This window comes from Calypte anna, chromosome 2, assembly GCF_003957555.1.
Source record: "Calypte anna isolate BGI_N300 chromosome 2, bCalAnn1_v1.p, whole genome shotgun sequence".
Classification (NCBI taxonomy): domain Eukaryota; kingdom Metazoa; phylum Chordata; class Aves; order Apodiformes; family Trochilidae; genus Calypte; species Calypte anna.
Window position 1 is genome coordinate 84,245,413 of NC_044245.1, and position 17,262 is coordinate 84,262,674.

General features: G+C 40.1%; 1 protein-coding gene across 3 annotated transcripts in view; it reads left to right on the forward strand.

Moving 5' to 3' along the window:
- FHOD3 (formin homology 2 domain containing 3) overlaps nucleotides 1-17,262 on the forward strand; it is a 390,937-nt gene that overhangs the window by 224,724 nt on the left and 148,951 nt on the right. For all 3 annotated transcript variants that reach the window (XM_030444367.1, XM_030444368.1, XM_030444369.1), the window contains exon 6: nucleotides 5,789-5,883. In XM_030444367.1, the coding sequence (XP_030300227.1) occupies nucleotides 5,789-5,883 (95 nt within the window). The remainder of the gene's footprint in view (nucleotides 1-5,788; nucleotides 5,884-17,262) is intronic.

Sequence of the window (17,262 nt, forward strand, 5' to 3'; positions counted from 1 at the left end):
GAAATAAATGAAGTTTGATGTGGAAACTCTGTCTCTGCAGAAGAGATGAACTTCGAATAATTCTTTAGATCTGAACCTATCATGGAGAAGTTTCCAAATGCTTATGAGGTATTAAAGTACAACATAAGACTAAAATCTAGACTTTATGTAGTGTTAGCTAGCATAAGAACTTCTGGACATTAGCAATATAATACACAGACACCTGTAGGGGACTGTGTTTGTAATTTGTAGCTTATCTGTTCCATGATGGGTTTTTTTGTGAGAAATTTCAGTTCTTGCTTAATGCAGTGAATACGGTACATGGTTAATAGGGAAGGTTCAGCACATGGTTAATATAGGAGTCATGAAAATTAATTTTTTAGAATGTTTCAACTATGTTGTGTGTGATAATGGAAATAACAAATGAACAGAGGGTAAGAAGACACGATCAAGAAAAGATTTAGGATTTAAAGAAACTGTGATAAAACCCCCAAAATATTCATGCATTTGTGGACAGGAATAAGACTTGTTTTATCTTCCTAGATAAAGCAGATTAATAAAAAACAGAGTAAAGAAATGGGAATATAAGTTTATGAAGAGACAATTCTGTACTGAAGCTAAAACCAACCCATAAGAATATCAACAAAGGAAAAAGCAAAACAAACAAAACCCCAAACCTAAAAATTTTAGCTGGTTCTAGCCCTGTGGAATGAGTGTGAATCATAAGGTTTGGCACAGTGCTGCTTTGTAAGATCATTTTCAGAAGCGGTGAAGAGGCCAGGTCATCTGTAGCTGGATGGTACAGAAGTTTTACTTTATAAAGATTTCTCATCAGGGAGAGCACTATCCAATATCCTTGGATATTATGCAGATAATAAGCTCTCCCCTGAGGGTGTGAGTGCAAGCACTGTCAGTGGAAATGTTCCACAAGTAAAAGAAGAAGCTGCCAACATCCAGCATGCTGGCGCTGAGCTGAGTTGGAGGTTTTGTGTTCAGGACAGTCCCTCTTGGTAGCTGAGCTCTTGCCTCTCTAGTGAGGATGTACAGAGAAACAAGTTGGACGTAGTATTTTTCTTCAGAATTATCACCTACTGTGATAGAATACTGAATAACTGCATTATCTCCCTCTTGGGATCCTTCAGTAGACAGATAACTGACATTTTCTTCTTGATGGGGATGTTTATTTTGATGGAGTATGCCTATTTGGTGCCAAGGAATAGTGTACATAAGCTAATAACTTTTCACAGATGGAAAGAAGGCAGTTACATAGACCCTAATTTCTCTTTGATGGTGATAAGATTTTAATTAGCAAAGAGAAAGATGACTTCCAGCAGCTGGTTCTTGCTCCTTAGTTTCCAGTTCTTTATGTCCAGTTCATGCTTGTCCATTGCTGTGTAGAATGTGTCAGATGGACCATGGCTTCTGATTGTGAGGTGCCTGATGAACTTGGGCCAAAAGTTCCTTGGGAACTGAAAGCTGTGGCAAGAGGGTCTGGCTTTGGCCAGCTTCACCCTCTGTGTTTACTTATGGTGATGGAAACAAATGTAGTTGCAAGATGCATCCTTGCCATAATTCTTGAACTGATGAGTGGGGTTTTGACTCCTGGGAAATTGCAACAATATAGTGTTTCTGCTCATTCTATGCTGTTGATCTCTCTGTTTTAGTCTTGTGGTAAAATACAAAGCAGACAGAGATTTAGAGAAACAGGTGTTGTGTGTAAAAAAAAAAGCTTTGAAACTGTTTACGCTCTGTGTGGGGAAAATAGGCTTTTAGATAAAGTGATGCACATTGTGATGATGCTTTGTGCTAGGGTTTTTCCCTGTTGCTTTTGTTAACTTTATATAGGAGAGATCACATGAAAACACTAGTGCCAATACTGGCAGGTTTTTAGAGGCTTTCTTAAACCTTTTATTTCACAGAAATTTAGAAGATTCTGGCTGTTATGTCCTTTTCTAGCCTAAGCCTTTCCTAAGAAATCCAGCAATTTTCCACTTGAAAATAGCTGTGGGTAAAGTCACACACTACTTTCACATAAGATTAAGGGTTTCACAAGGGTAGTGGGAACAAAGAAATTCCAAATGAAGTCTGCTCCATATTTAAAGCCCCCTCTCCCTTACCCCCTGTTGCACAATAGCAAACTTTCCTAATGCAAGTGGGTTGCTGATATACTTCCAAAAAGAATTCCAGTTAGCTAAGGGCTGAGAGATGGGATTAAATGGATTAAATAGCCTCCTCGTTTTTCAATGGAAAAAGAGGAGTTTGGTTGAAGGCACGTTCGAATGAAAGCTTAAATTTTGGACTACTTTGGCCTTCTGAAGTACCTCAGACTGCCTTGGCCATCAGATGAGGCCCTGCCTGTCGGGCTGGCCTGTACATGCAGGTGCGGGGCAGTGAGCGCACCTGGGAGTTTGTACTGTGGCTGCAGCCACTTCTGCAGGCTGGGGAGGTAGGCCATAGGCTGAGTAGAAAAGCCTGCAGATTATAAAGAGGTGCAGAGTTTTTAGAATCATAGAATTGGCTGGGTTGGAAGGGACCTCAGAGATCATCAAGTCCAACCCTTGAACCACCGTTGCGGTTGCTAGACCATGGCACTGAGTGCCACATCCAGTCTCTTTTTAAATACCTCCAGGGATGGAGAATCCACTACTTCCCCGGGCAGCCCATTCCAATGCCTGATCACCCTCTCCGTAAAGAAATTCTTTCTAATATCTAACCTAAACTTCCCCTGGCACAAATTAAGTCCATGCCCTCTTGTCTTGTTGAAAGTCGTCTGGCAAAAGAGACCAACCCCCAACTGGCTACAACCTCCTTTCAGGGAGTTGTAGAGAGTGATGAGGTCTCCTCTGAGCCTCCTCTTCTCCAGGCTGAACAGCCCCAGCTCCCTCAGCCTCTTCTCATAGGATCTGTGCTCAAGTCCCTTCACCAGCCTAGCTGCCCTCCTTTGGACCCGCTCCAGGACCTCGATATCCTTCCTGAACTGAGGGGCCCAGAACTGGACACAGTACTCGAGGTGTGGCCTCACCAGCGATGAGTACAGTTGTCTGTGGCCAGTCTATCCCCATTTACTGCAAAACCCAACTGCAACCCTGGGAGAGCCTGAGGACCTCCAGTCCACCAACCTGCTCTTACACAAGCATTTCTGGTGGCTTCTTCCATTTTGCCACTGTATTGTGTGGTTTCTAGGTGTTACTTTTTCTTCCTCATTAGAGACACTTGATACAGTATGAAAACCAACATTCTCCTTTATTGGCTTGTTTTCCTAAGAATTTTTCAGGCAGCTGCTTTGTACGAAGTACATACAGATTCTCCCTAATTTACTCTTCTTCATAATGAAAGCTGATTTCTCCTCTACCCTTCCTATCATGTCTTATCTCACCTATCGTGTCTTGCTTTCTTTTTTCTGAACCCTGAGGACAGGAAATAGCAATATGAAGCTCCACGCTACAGGCTGTCAGCAGCTGATAACTTTCTGTGTGGTGAATAATTAATTACTGGAGTCATGACTTGTATGTGGACAACATGAGACCGTAGCAAACCTCTCTTCATGTGTGTCCTTTGTGAGTCTTTGTCCTCTGAAACCTACTGGTCATTTGTCCAAATGGAAGCAGTAGTGGGGTTTTTTTCATCTGTTACTAATTTTTCACCTATATCCAGAAGACCCATTCTGTTGCTGGAAAGATATAGATCCTACCATATACTTCAGGAAGCACTGATAATGCAAAAGAAAAAAAGGTGGTGGCAGCGGTTGTGGGGGGCAAGATTAGTAACATCCAGTGAAAATTGTCAGGAATCCCTAAAACTTTTTTTTTTGCTCCTTTCTAAGGTCTGTTAACTTGCCCTAACCTATTACTGTTAAGAAGAGTCACATCTATAGGGGCTGAAGACTAATGCATCCCAGATCTTACTTATGCATCCACTCTAACTGGTCTTAAGTATAAGCAGCAGAGTAATTTTGTATTGTGTCTATGTTTGCCCTTTAAAAGCAGGCTTCTTGCTGATTTTGTTTCTATATTAATTTGGAGGGCATGCACCAAGAGTAAAATTTGTTTCACATTTGTTTCAAATTCTAATCAAATCCCTTCACCCCAACCAAAGAATTTGCACCAAAAAAGAAAAAAAAAAAAAAAAAAGGGAGGGGGAGGGGGGCTGGTGACCTTAGCATGACTGGATCTTATCCTGATCAAGGGCCAAATCCTTTTTGCAATGAAAGGAAGTAAAAACAGGAATTAAGAACTTTCTCAGATTACTGCTGGGATAGCAGTGTTCTCCTCTTTCCTTTACCTTCAAGGAAATGCTTCAAAGCAGCCCTTTATCCAGGCCACATAAATCTTATCTCTTTTTACTGACGAGGTTACATCTTTCATTTTACCTTAACACTTGGGCCTGTGTCCCTCCCATCTGAGTTTATTCATCTGAGACACATGGCTTCAGAAGGTGGTGAATGAGGGCTTCCTGCTGAAGAGGAGCAGAGACAGATGGGGATACCCCAGTGGCAACACAGCCTGCCTAAGATACAAGTTATCTCCTTAACCATAGTCCTCTTGCTTGCCTTTTCTCCATCTTTGTTGACCATGCAGAGTGACTTTACTTCTAGCTTGGTGTCACAGATTAGATAAAGAACATAAGTACCTAAAATTAGTACCTGGTGGTTTTTTTAACTGTAAATGAATTAACTAGAGCAAAGGAAAAAGGAGGAGTTGAAGTAAAAAAAGAAGTTCACTGCTTAGTTATAGGGGTACCTAAGTTGCTTGCCTCACATTCTAGTCTTTGAAAATCTGCCCTAAAGGAAATACTGCTGCACTGTGCAAAACCCATTCAGAATGTCTTTGGAAGATTAATAACGTTGTAATTTTCCCCACCCTGTAGGTTTTTTCCCTTTTTTTCTTCCATAAAGCAGAGGGGCTCATCAGGTTGTGCATTAGATAATTGAGTTGTTATGCCAACAGGCTGTGCTGAAAGGTGTTACATCAGTGATTTCTTTTTCATCCCACTGTGCTTTGATCTCCTGCTATAAAGCAGAAATATCTAACAGTGGAAACTTTTGAAGATGATAGATGAATTTTGCTAATCCACTTTTCATAATCCGAATGAAAAATGTCTGGCCCTATCAGTCAGAAAAGATTTAATAACTTGTCTCTAGAAGGTCTCATCAGGATTGCAAACTATGGGATTACTGTTATGGACTATTTTACTAAAATGTTCTGACATGTTGCTGTAAATGCTTTAGAATAAATTAATAAAGATAATTCTCGGTTGACCATGCTTTAATAATTGTATTTGCTCACTAAAATGCAAACCTCATTCGCAAGAGAGCACTGTGCAATGCTGAGTATTGGTGTAAATTGCCCTGCTTCAATTTTATGTTAATGGAATTCACTGACACAGTCAATCCAAATATACTTATTCCAAACATGTGGTGCTGAAACAAATGGTAGAGGTCTTGGGCTCACAAGATACAAAACCTTGTAGCTGTTGGAACTGTTGACACAGTAAGCAGTAGAATATGTAGTAGTAGTAGTAATAAGCAGAATATGTTTGCATATTTTGGGGTGATCAAATGGTGCATCTTCTAGGAGGGAACAAGTGCTTGTGTTTGTCCCTCGATTAAATTTGTAGTTATATAATCTAGATAAAGTCAGTAAAGTTACTGCAGTGTCCCTGGATTTTGTCCATTTGCCTATATATCTTTCATTGGTTGAGCTCCCATGTCTCTGGAAAACCCTGCTTGTAGAAAAGTGCCAGCATTGCTTAGGATTATGAAACGTATTCACTAGGTCTCATTGTTTTTTATCTCTTTTCTTTAAAATAGCTTTGGGCCAGATTATGCTCTATGTCGATGGCATGAATGGAGTAATAAATCATAATGAAACCATCCAGTGGCTGTACACGCTTATTGGGTCAAAGGTAAGACACTTTCTAAAAATTGTATGGGTTTTTATGTTCTTTAAATGTGTTTTATATGTATTACATATGCATTTAGAGTGTAAACAGACTGTGTATTAGGTTCTAAATAAGTACATAAAACTTCACGGAAATGAGGGGCCACTGAGCTGTCCTTTCTTTTCTATTATTTTTACCCTCCTTTGTGCTGCTGGCACATATGCTGCTCTTAACAGCAGTGGTACCAAAGGCACTCTGATTACTCTCTGTGGTGCCATTGCAGTTGACCATGGAGAAGACTTTTTAGTCTTACAGTTGCAGTTTCCAAGGCATTCTTCAGAACCACTGTTTGGGTCATTTTGTGCTGCCTTTCCATTCTATGAATGGAAATCCTTTTCTACAGTTTTACCACACTGCTAAACTTGAGCAATAGAGGAGAAGAATCCAGAGTGACTTCCTGAACAGAATAGAAATAGATCGGAATACAAGGGAATAGTTCTGTTGGAAGGGCCCTACAACAATCCTCTAGTCTAACTGCTTGACCACTTCAAGTCTGACCAGAAGTTAAAGCATGTCATTAAGGGCATTGTCCAAATGTCACTTAAACACTGACAGGCTTGGGACATCGACCACCTCTTTAGCAAGCCTGTTACAGTTTTTGGCTACCCTCTTGTTATAGAAATACTTCCTAGTGTCCAGCCTTCTGGCCTGAAGAGCCTTGGAAGACAAAGTCTGGTACCTGCCTTCAGGGAATTCTTTGTTGTTCCCATGTACAAGGCAGCAAAAACTCAAGGCTAGAATATGTGCTGCATTTGTTGGTCTTCTCCTGTGCATTAGTCATCTGCATAGTGTACCACCCACTTTTAAGGCCATCTTTGCTGGAAGTTGAAAAGGAACAGAACACATGTTCTTTTGTTGAGCCATTCTGAAGGGCTGTAGGGTAGGTAAGGCCACAAATACACCGTTCTCCAGGCTGTTGGCTTGCCAGCTTTAGGGGCTTAGGTAAGGCCTGCAGGGACTGCTGCTGCTCTTGCCAGGTAGACTTTCTTGGGATAGATTTGTATGACAAAATAGCTGGAATAGGGCATGTTAGCTGTTGTTAACAACTTTGAAGTTGCCATAACTGTTGGAGTTGAGTCCATAGTTAGAATTACTATGACATTTCCAGGATCTCTTCTTCCTCAGGAGTCCAAAGTTGTAAAAAGTTGCTGCTGGATATTGTACTAGAGATGCTGCTGTTCTCCTTCTTTTCCCCGATAGCTTTCATAACACAAGGAAAAAGAGCTCAGTGTCCCAGGGGCCTTTTTCAGCTGCTGGAGATTTTTTTTCTACAGTGCACAAACTTCATTGCTGCAGCAGATTATCAACTCAGAGAACAGATGCTGCAGTGTTGAAAGAACTGATTTATGTTGGGTTGATGTACATATATTGGTAGATATGTAAGAGTAAGATAATTATGGTTATCAAATCTTAGGCTTGCATAGCATGGTTCATGATTGGGGGAAGATAAGAACAAACCTTTCCCTCATGTGAAGTGTTCTGCTATTGGCTGGGCATTTTGTTGGACAGTTTGCCCTCTTGAAACAAGAATGTTATCTATAGTTGGAAAAAGTGTGCAAGGTGAAAGAGAAATGGTTTGCTTGGTATAGATCCTCATTTTATATGGAACAGATAAGAGACAATCAAAAAAGGAAAAAAAGCATTGCCATGTCCGTGATTATATTAATTCTTTAAACCATCTAATGAGAGTGGGATGGGGAAGAAGCACAACTGTATTGCTACCTTACAGATTAGATTCTGTCTAGATTTTCGTGACCAGAGTACTTTACCTCTCAGGTCCTTAAGCTCCTGTATCCCTCCCCCATCACGAGCCTGAATTATTATGTCCGTGTCCTGGCTCAGTGCCTGCAGCTGAGGAATGCAGGCAATGTGCATTGAATAGTTTGGCTTCAGGTAGCATCAAAGTTGCTTTTTCATTATTCCCTGACTGTTGAAAAACATCTAAGTCCCTGCCTGTGTGCCAGAAGTTAAGTGGAGGTATGGCAGGCTTACTGTCAGAGTGTGGTGGGGCAGCTGCTTTATCCAATTAAAAGTGGTTTTGACTTTGTGTGAGAAAAGAACCCCTGGAATCTGCAGTGAACCTATGGTCTAACTTGCAAACCTACAATTCTGGTGCCTTCTCCACAGCAAAAAATATGTTAACACTGCTAAACAAAAAAGGAATAGCAAAATTTCCAACTAAGTCTTGGGACAAATATCTCTAATAGGATGCTCTGCTCTATTTGCCAAGGACTGCTGGCTTTGTGAGCCTTGCTTACTTCTAGTAGTGTACTACTACATCTGCTTGTCCACTGCAGGGCATGTGCTCAGCAGAGGATCTTAGGATCTGTCCTGCTCACTGCTGCAACACCTATAATTCTGGCACCCATCTCCAAGTTCACTTTAGGCAGCCAGTGAGACTTCTGTATGGGGACAGGACATAAAATTTAAAATTGGTGAGAAGGACTGTAAGCAATTTACAGACTGTAAGCCTGTCTAGGTTGTTGTCATCATGTTCCTTACTATTGCAATTTCTTCTGCAGTTTTAACCATCTAAGCATCAACAGATGTTTATATGGGTGAATTAACAAAAGTTGCTGATAATTTTAGTGCTCTGACCTAAATTTTCTCTAAACACTGTTTTAATCATAGGAGGTGATTAAAATTCCAGCAGCATGAGCGCATTAGTGCTGTTGCCCTTGTGACACCTGTAAGAGGTGTAAGAGACACCTGTGGTATCATGGTGAGGACCTGACAAGCAGGAAGGAAGTTAATCTTAGATGACTCATTTGTCAGTGGGGAGAAAGAGCCTTCTCTTTCAAATAGGTATTATGTAGGTGGTAGACTGGAAATTTGAGGTTTGGAAGTACCCTTCTTCTGTCATGTTATTTAAAGGGAAGAGCATTGTTAGCAGCTCCCAGGCTCTTAGGGCCACTGCTGGTCCTTTGCATGACATGTTCAACCATTTGTGACCATGCCAGTGTGTGACAGTAGCCTGTCACAGTCTGGCTGTGGACTGCTTTCCAGTCCTTAATGGCTAATAAATCCCTGGCATAAAGCATTTACTGCATAATTCCAATTTAAATGTACATTACTACTATTGCATCATAATTTTATAGGCAGCAATTCTTCAGTCTTTCTCTGTTCAACAAAGCATTTGAGTATGTACTTAATTATAGGTGTATGGTTACATGTTGTTGGCTTCCAGGGAACTTTAATACATAGCTGAAGTCAGCAGTGTAATGCTGTAGAAGTGTAAAAGAGGGTTACAGTGGAGCCAAGGCTCTGACCATCTTATTTATCTAAGTGAGAAGTTATGTAAATAGGAAATATCTGTGGCAATCAGGTTTTCTGCTAGCATTTGTTGGTAGCGTGGATCATTTATGTAAGATAGTTTTCTTTTTAAAAGACAAAACCAGGAGCTTTTGACTACTAGTAAACAGTGCTTTCAGAATTGCTTCTTAGTCTTTACTTTCTTTACTAAGCTATCAAAGAAGTTGTGTTAACTGACTGCGTGCCATAAGGCAAATCTGGATTCAGCCTCACAGCATCTGGAAAATAATATTTCACCACTTCCCCAGTGTTTCTACCAGCTATATGTTGCTATTGCTGAAGTTTTGACATTGTATTTTGAGCTATATTTCACCTGTTTGTAAATTGTTCATTCTGGAAGCTGGCACCCCAGAGGCCCAGGGGAGCTCTACGGTGGATCACGTGCAGGTAGAGCAAACACTGTTGGAAAACTTCTCTTACTCAAAACAAGGGACAACAGCTTAAGCCCATATACACAATAAGCCACATTAAGTCCTTAAAATATACTTTTCATGGTAGCTTGTATAAGGTAATATATATTATCTTTCATATGCTTTGATATTTCTTCTGACCCAGTAATAGAATGTGTACAATAGACTATCAGTGCCTTTCTCTCTCTAGGACTAACTACTGACTGCTTACAAAAAGTACATTTCTGAACTTAGCATCTTGGAAAAAACCCCAAATGTTTACATCATCCACTATAGAAGCAAATGTTCCTTGGCATAACAAACCCACAGGCTTTTGCTGCTCCTCCTCAGTCTTCAAAGGCACATCTAAAGAATTACATGCTCCACAACCAAAGTTTGGTTTCACCTTTTCTTTCTCTCCTTTTCTGACTGCTACTGATACTGATTATTTTTTCCCATCTGATGATCCAGGCTGTTCTAATTTCCCTCAGGGGAGCTAAAACCCCTTTTTGGCATTGTTTTCAGTGGAAAGTAATCCATTTTCAAAGTGGTGCTGGGTAACCTCAGAAGATTGGGTGGAATGTTGGGCCCAGGCTGATACAACACGGTTGATTAAAGATTCCTATCTCACATCTTGTTTTAATATTTTTTTCAACTTTGCTTCTGTCTGGATCCTAGATTGCAAGGTTAAATACAAATTTCAACTAGCAAGTTGTTCTCTGTGCATTGTGTGAATCTTTCAGTTCTCTTGGTATTGAAGTAATGAGTTTTTCAATGTTTTAAATTCCATTCAATTCAAAAGAAAAAAACCCAACAATATTGAAATAGACTATAGATATCTATAGTCTAATGTGGATGATTTCAAAATGAAAGTCCAGCAAGGCTGCTTTTCCTGCAACATTGCCAGTGACATGTTGAAACATGCACATAGTTGCTAAGTACTTTCATGAGAATTCTAAGAGAAATAATATTCTTAGCCACAAAAAGCACTAGAATTGTTTTTACAAGTGAATCATTTAAGGTATGTAGAGGTAAGTACTCAGTTTAGGAACTTGATTAAATTATCATCTGTTTCACAAGTCATTTATGTGTGTGCTCAGCTGAAGTCATAAGCAGAGAAGAGAATACCATATGACTTGAATTCGTGCTTTTTTTTTCCTCAGGGAATTTCTCAGCAAATGTTATGCAAATGAGTATTAAGGTGGGTCTACAAATAAATACTGATAAATGGTTTATATTTATGGAGAAAATGTAAGGGGCCTAACAGGTGTGAATAGAACTAAAATTAGTAGCATTAGTAGTTCTGAAATTCAAAATATGTTAAAATAAATAACCACCAAAACTTGATAGTATACTCTTGATGAAAATACGATGCATTAACTTTTCTGACTATCTGTTATGAAAAACATTGCATGTATGGATGGCCTGTTCTGAGTTAACATTGCCTGGATGATTAGCATGAACACAGATAGGAATATGTGTGATTTTTGTGAGCAGAAGACTGTGTTGCAGCATTATTCTGTGCTGTACTCTTAATATATTTGGAAAGGGATCTTAAAAAGCTGATCTGCAAAAACAATGAAGAACCCAGGAAAAAATTACACAGTTTGGGGACCTCCTGTGATTAATTTTACATGTTGATGGTTCACAGACTCTTTTATAACCTCTTACAAATGACACTGCATACAGCTAGTGCTCATGCTATGTAGATTGCTCCATCTGTCTTAGCTCCAGCCACAACTCTGATAAGCCTGTGGTTCTTTTCTCTGTTTTCAGTTATAGCCCAGGTAGAAATGGGAGTTAGGTCTCAGGCTCCTTTGCTTTCTGGATGAGTTCAGAGCAAATCTGAGTTCTCTCCTCAAGCACTAAAATCAGTATGAACTTTCCCATGGGCTGCCCTGCACTGGAGACCTTGAGCTGCACTGAGCAGGTACAACCGCACTGAGTTCAGTGAAAGTGGGAACATTCATGTCAGGTTAGCAACTGGCTCTTAAATTGAATCCGCTGTGCATTTGGCCATTGAACTATTGTTATGGAAATGGTTGTGTGAGGGAGAAACAAAATCCTGGATTTATAGGAACTTTCCTACTTCCTGCCTTTCAGGGGCTTGAGCCAACATTCACAGAAATTGGTGGAGAGCTTCCCTCCATCTTTCACTCAGAATCTGTAACGGCACTGTTGCATGAACAGAGTTTATTTTGAATTGTACTTAATTATTGCTTTGAAGATAAGGATCAGGATGTTGCAATAAACTTGGAACTGGATACACCAGCCAGTGCAGACTACATTATGTGCTCACTTTGGCCTGCCCAACTCAGCAGGCAGCCTGCCACAAGTGCTGCTTTTCTTTATCATCTGCATTTGTAGGTGGGTTTCAAAGTCATTCCGTCGAACAGGAGAGTATGCAATAACTATTCCTGTAGCTTCATCTGTTGTGTTCACCCAAGTATTTTGAGGGATGAATTTTTCTATGTTCAAAATGAGCTCTTATAGATGAAGGCAATAGTGGAAAACACACGGTTCCCCCACATCCTGAGAGATCTGATTTCAACTTTTTTGAAGTGGAGAATGAGAAAATGTAATGATTAACTGCCAACAATGTGGCAAATGTTCAGGCCCAACTTTTTGTTCAGTCTCATCTGTTCAAATGTATGAGAAATTGTCCTGCTAGCAATGAGTGGAATATGTCCAAATATTTCCAGGAAATACCATGCAACTGTGCATATGTATAAATTTATTGTTCGAAAAGAAGGGCATAAAGAAAGAAAAAATCATTTTTATAATAAAATTAGGTAAGGAAAAAAAACATAAAACAACCTAAAAATTTGTGCTAACTTTTAGAATTAACTTGATCTCTTTCGCTAATATAGTTCAATGTTAATCTTTTACCATTCACATTTTTGAGCAAATTAATGCCTCATCCCCTACCTATTTGTCCACAGTGCTCGTTAGTATAGTGGGAAGTATCCCTGTCTGTCACACAAGAGACTTAGCTGAAAGCAAAATTACAAGACAGAAAATGAGCTTTATCCTGGCCCAAATCAGGATGCTACTAGTACTTTCTGTTAGCTGTTGGAGTTTTCTAACAAGCATTATGTCCAGTGTTCTTCTAAAAAGGCAAGTTGCAATTGGAAAGTTTGTCTGTGTTGGAGGATGAGACTGAAGAGAATGGAGCATACTTTTACCAGTGTGCTTGAAGCTGGCAGCATGAAAGGTATTTGACGTAAGATCAGTTTTCTGAACAAAAAAAATAGAAAATTTTCAACCATAAATTGTCAGATGGAAAAGCGTAAAGAAATATGAGTTACTCCAGGGATAAAAAGCAGCTGTTTATAATCCAAGTTTACAGAACACACCTGAACTTTTTATCCGCATCTAAACACAGAATTTAACTTGGCCACCATAAAACACACTGCAATCATTATGCCAAACTTTTTGTGGATAGCTAAGTTACCATTTTGTAGAGCAGAAAAACCATTAGTCCTGTCAGGAGTTTAGTAAACTGTGTATTAAGGAGGGTTTTAAAATTTAAATAAGCAATTATGCATGAACCTTTCCTGGAAGCACTGTTTCGTGAGCTTGGATACATGATGCTTCAGTTTGCCAGGTTGCCAGTTTTCTGGTCCATCTTGCTCTTGAGTAACACAGGGATGAATCTTTTCTTGAGTGTCTATGGTGGTTGATGGAGGGCACGTAGGCTATTAGAAAGTTTTGATGACGAGCAGGGAAAATTCTTCTTGTGCATAGTCATTTACTGAAATGCCACCAAACCTAAATTTTTTAGCTCAGAACTTTAGCAAAGCTCAGGTGATGTAGGTTTTTAATCTTTTTTTAAATAGTTAAATTATTGTTTGCGAAAGGTTCAGTTAAACACAGATTCATAGAATAATTTTGGTTGGAAATGACCTTTAAGATCATCAGGTCCAGCCATTAACCTAACACTGCCCAGTCCACCACTAAACCACATCTCTAAGCACCACTTTTATACGTATTTTAAATACCTAAAGGGCTGGTGACTCAAACACTTCTCTGGGCAGCCTGTATCAGAGCTTGATAACCCTTTCAGTTAAGCAATTATTCCTGATATCTAATCTAAACCTCCCTTGGTACAACTTGAGGCAGTTTCCTCTTGTTCTATCACTTGTAATTTGGGAGAGGAGACTGACATCCAACTCACTACAATCTCCTTTAAGGTAGTGATAAAGAGCAGTAAGGTCTCCTGTCTACCTCTTTTCTCCAGACTGAACAGCCCCTCAGCTGCTTCACAGGACTTGTTCTCTGGACACTTCACCAGCTTTGGTACCCTTCTCTGGACATGCTCCAGCACCTCTGTCTTGCTTATACTGGGGAGCCCAAAACTGAACCCAGGATTCAAAGTGCGGTCTCACTAGTGACAATCTCTTCCCTGGTCCTGATGGCCACACTGTGATACAAGTCAGGATACCATTTGGCTTCTTGCCCACCTGGGCACACTGCTGGGTTGTATTCAGCCAGTTGTTGATGAACAGCCTCAGGTCCTTTTCTGCTGGACAGGTTTCCATCCACTCTTCCCCAAGCCTGTATCCTGCATTGTGGCACAAGTGCAGGACCTGACACTTGGCCTTGTTGAACCTTATACAACTGGCCTTGTTCCACTAATCCAGCCTCTCCAGATCCATCTGTAGAGCCTTCCTGCCATCAAGCAGATCAACACTCCCACCTGACTTGGTGTTGTCTGCAAACTTACTGAGGGTGCACTCAATCCCCTTGTCCTCATCACTGATAAAGACATTAAAGAGAACTGCCCCAGTACTGAGCCCTGGGGAATGCCACTTGTGACCAGAATGCTTCACAGTGAACTAATTCCTTAGAATTTTCTCATATTTTTTTTTTAATCATAATAGGCTCCCCTTGATCTGGTCCACTCAGTCATGTTGATGTCTAATTATTTGATGTTAGCCACTTCTACCACCATCACAGTGCTGTACTGGTAGCTGCCTTTTCATGCTGGAATCCTGGTAGGAAGCCATTTGACAATCCTTCCTCTTCCCTAAGCCCTGTTCTCCAAGGCAAAGACTTTGTGCTGCAAATTTCAACAGCATCTGACATTGGAAAAAGTTTTTGGAAGTGATTTTCATTCTGCAGTGATCTTCTGCAACGTCAAATATGACTGTATATTAAACTAGATATTTTGCCAGTCTGTCAGGTCTCTGAGTCTGGTTTATACACCTCCACTCAGCAGTAAATGGGTATCAAAAATCCAGGACCTCAGCTCATCTCAGTGCAGACATCGTTTGTAATGTGTCCATGAACTCATATGCCTCATTTCAGTTGCCATGGGGCAAGCACTCATTGTTCCCTGCAGGTATGATAAGCACATGGACTTTTATGTAGTGAGGCCTTGGCTTATGGAGAAGGGGACCTGAGTCTGTGTCATGTGTGGTACATGAAGTAGATCAGTATGAAAAAAAAGAGAAGAAATGGACCATAGAGAATGGGAATGGTTCCAGAGAGCGTGGAATACCAGCACCTCATCTGTACTTCCTAACAAATGGGTACATCATTCCTCTTTCCTCTGCATAGTATCACCAGTATAAGAAACAAACCTGGCATCCAGGTCCCCTGAGGCTTCATTAAGAGTCCTGAGTTTTAGACAGGTATTTTGGTGGTTCTGCCAGCAGAAAGTGAATGTACGTGTGGGGTGGGAGGTGTGTGCTGACTCCTGCAATTTTGTAGGAACAAAGAGGGTGGTCAGCCTTTCTTATTCTTCAATGTATACTGATATTCTGGGCCTTTATGACTGGTAAAGAACATTATGGATAATTTTGACTTATTTTTTTCAGATCTAAGGAATGTAGACAATCTTTTCTTATATTAACAGAGCTTTGGTCTTACCTTGCATTTTTATCACAATACTCTTTGGTTATTCATTCTGTGACAAGCATAGTTTAATTAATTTATAGGAATTATATAAGTTTAATTAATTTATATAGAATCATAGCAAGTTAGAAGAACTGCACTGTTGATGTGAAGTCTGTCTGCTGTGAGGCATATAGTATGAATCTGCAGAGCTGTGCTGCTGAGTCTTCTCTCAACATTTTTATTGAATGTCTTTTTGGAAACTCCTTGAGACTGAAACTGAATTTTTCAATACAGTGTTGCCTTTATATTTCTTCTCAAATGTTTCCTAATTTTCTTCTTGAATTAGACTGTCCTGGATGGCATGTATATGTAGTTCAGTAGTGGAATCCTGTCTGCAGGGAAGAAGGTGGTATCCAACATTTTTCACAACATCATGTAAACCAGATCCGGGACAGTTCAGCCAACACAGCAGTTAATGTACCAGTGTTTTGCTTGTAGCTTATCCTGGAAGAATGGCCCAGCCAGGGAGGCAGTCCATACATTGGGAGATCCTGGCAGAATCCAGCTTCCAGGCACATTCTTGAACCGATTTCCAAATCCCTTTGTATCCCACTGTTTCATATGGAAAACTGGGCTTTGGATTTTAGAACCCCCAGGGAAGAAAGTGAGGGAGTGGAGGGACAGATCAAGATCAAAATGAAGGGTTTTTTTATTTTTTTTTTTCTTCTTTCTACAGTCCCTTAGTTTATACTCTATAAAGTCTTTTCAGAATAATTTTCAGCATACCAGCAGGTTCTTTAGCTGGCTCCCATGATACACTGAACTGTGTCTCGTCTGGACATGCTGTGTACTCTCTTTCCATATTCTGTTCCTCTTTGATCACAGCAATCAAACAAAGGGCTCCCAGTTTGCCCCCCTTTCTCTCTCTACTATTTTATTTTTCGAAGACCACATTTATGAAAAACAAGAATATGGTGTTCAATATAAAAAAAATACTCTTAATACCTCAGCCAGCATGGAATTTTTATAGATTGGTCCCTTTTATTTTTTAATTTCCTCTTCTTATTAAAAGACACAGAACTGTAGCAAATGCATGCTTTGTCTTTTTTGTTTCCAGCAGCGTGTAGCTGCTTCCTTCTTTAGCTTAGTAATAAAATAAAAGCACCGTCTTCAGAAGCCATTTTTTTCCTCCATTATATTTTAAATTTCACCCTGCGGTTCTCTAAGCACTTTATTATTATGATTTTGGAGGGAAGTGCAACTCTTTGTTAACTTGCATTTTGAATACTTCCCCAGTTGAGCTTTGCATATGACAGCCTTTCTAGCAGAATGTAAACCAAAAGAGTAAAACGGGACAAAAGACCCCCACAGGTATTAATTTATGGTACCTCCTCAAAATGATTAATCCCATGTGGCCTGAGTTTCTGCTCACCCTGTTTTCCTTTAAATAAGAGAGAATAGAATTCCATTTCTTACTTTTTCACCCCTTTGCCATTACCACTCTCTGTGGGTTGCAGTGCTCTATGCTTAGATTGCTGCTTCTTTTTGTCTTCTTCCTTGCAGTCTGGCTTCCCCATGGACACAATTTCCTCCTATTTTATCCCTGTTGGACTTCTCTCTCATGCATAGGGGAACTGTAGAGCCCCACTGTAGTAAGGAGTCCCCTTGGCTGTAGTGGGAAAGACATAACAGACCACCTGAAGATAAGTTTGCTCCTAGATCTACACTGCCCGGTGGTTTGCTCAAACTTGTGTCTACTAGGTGGGGATCTGATAGGGAGATTTGTGCCAAACTTGCTTAG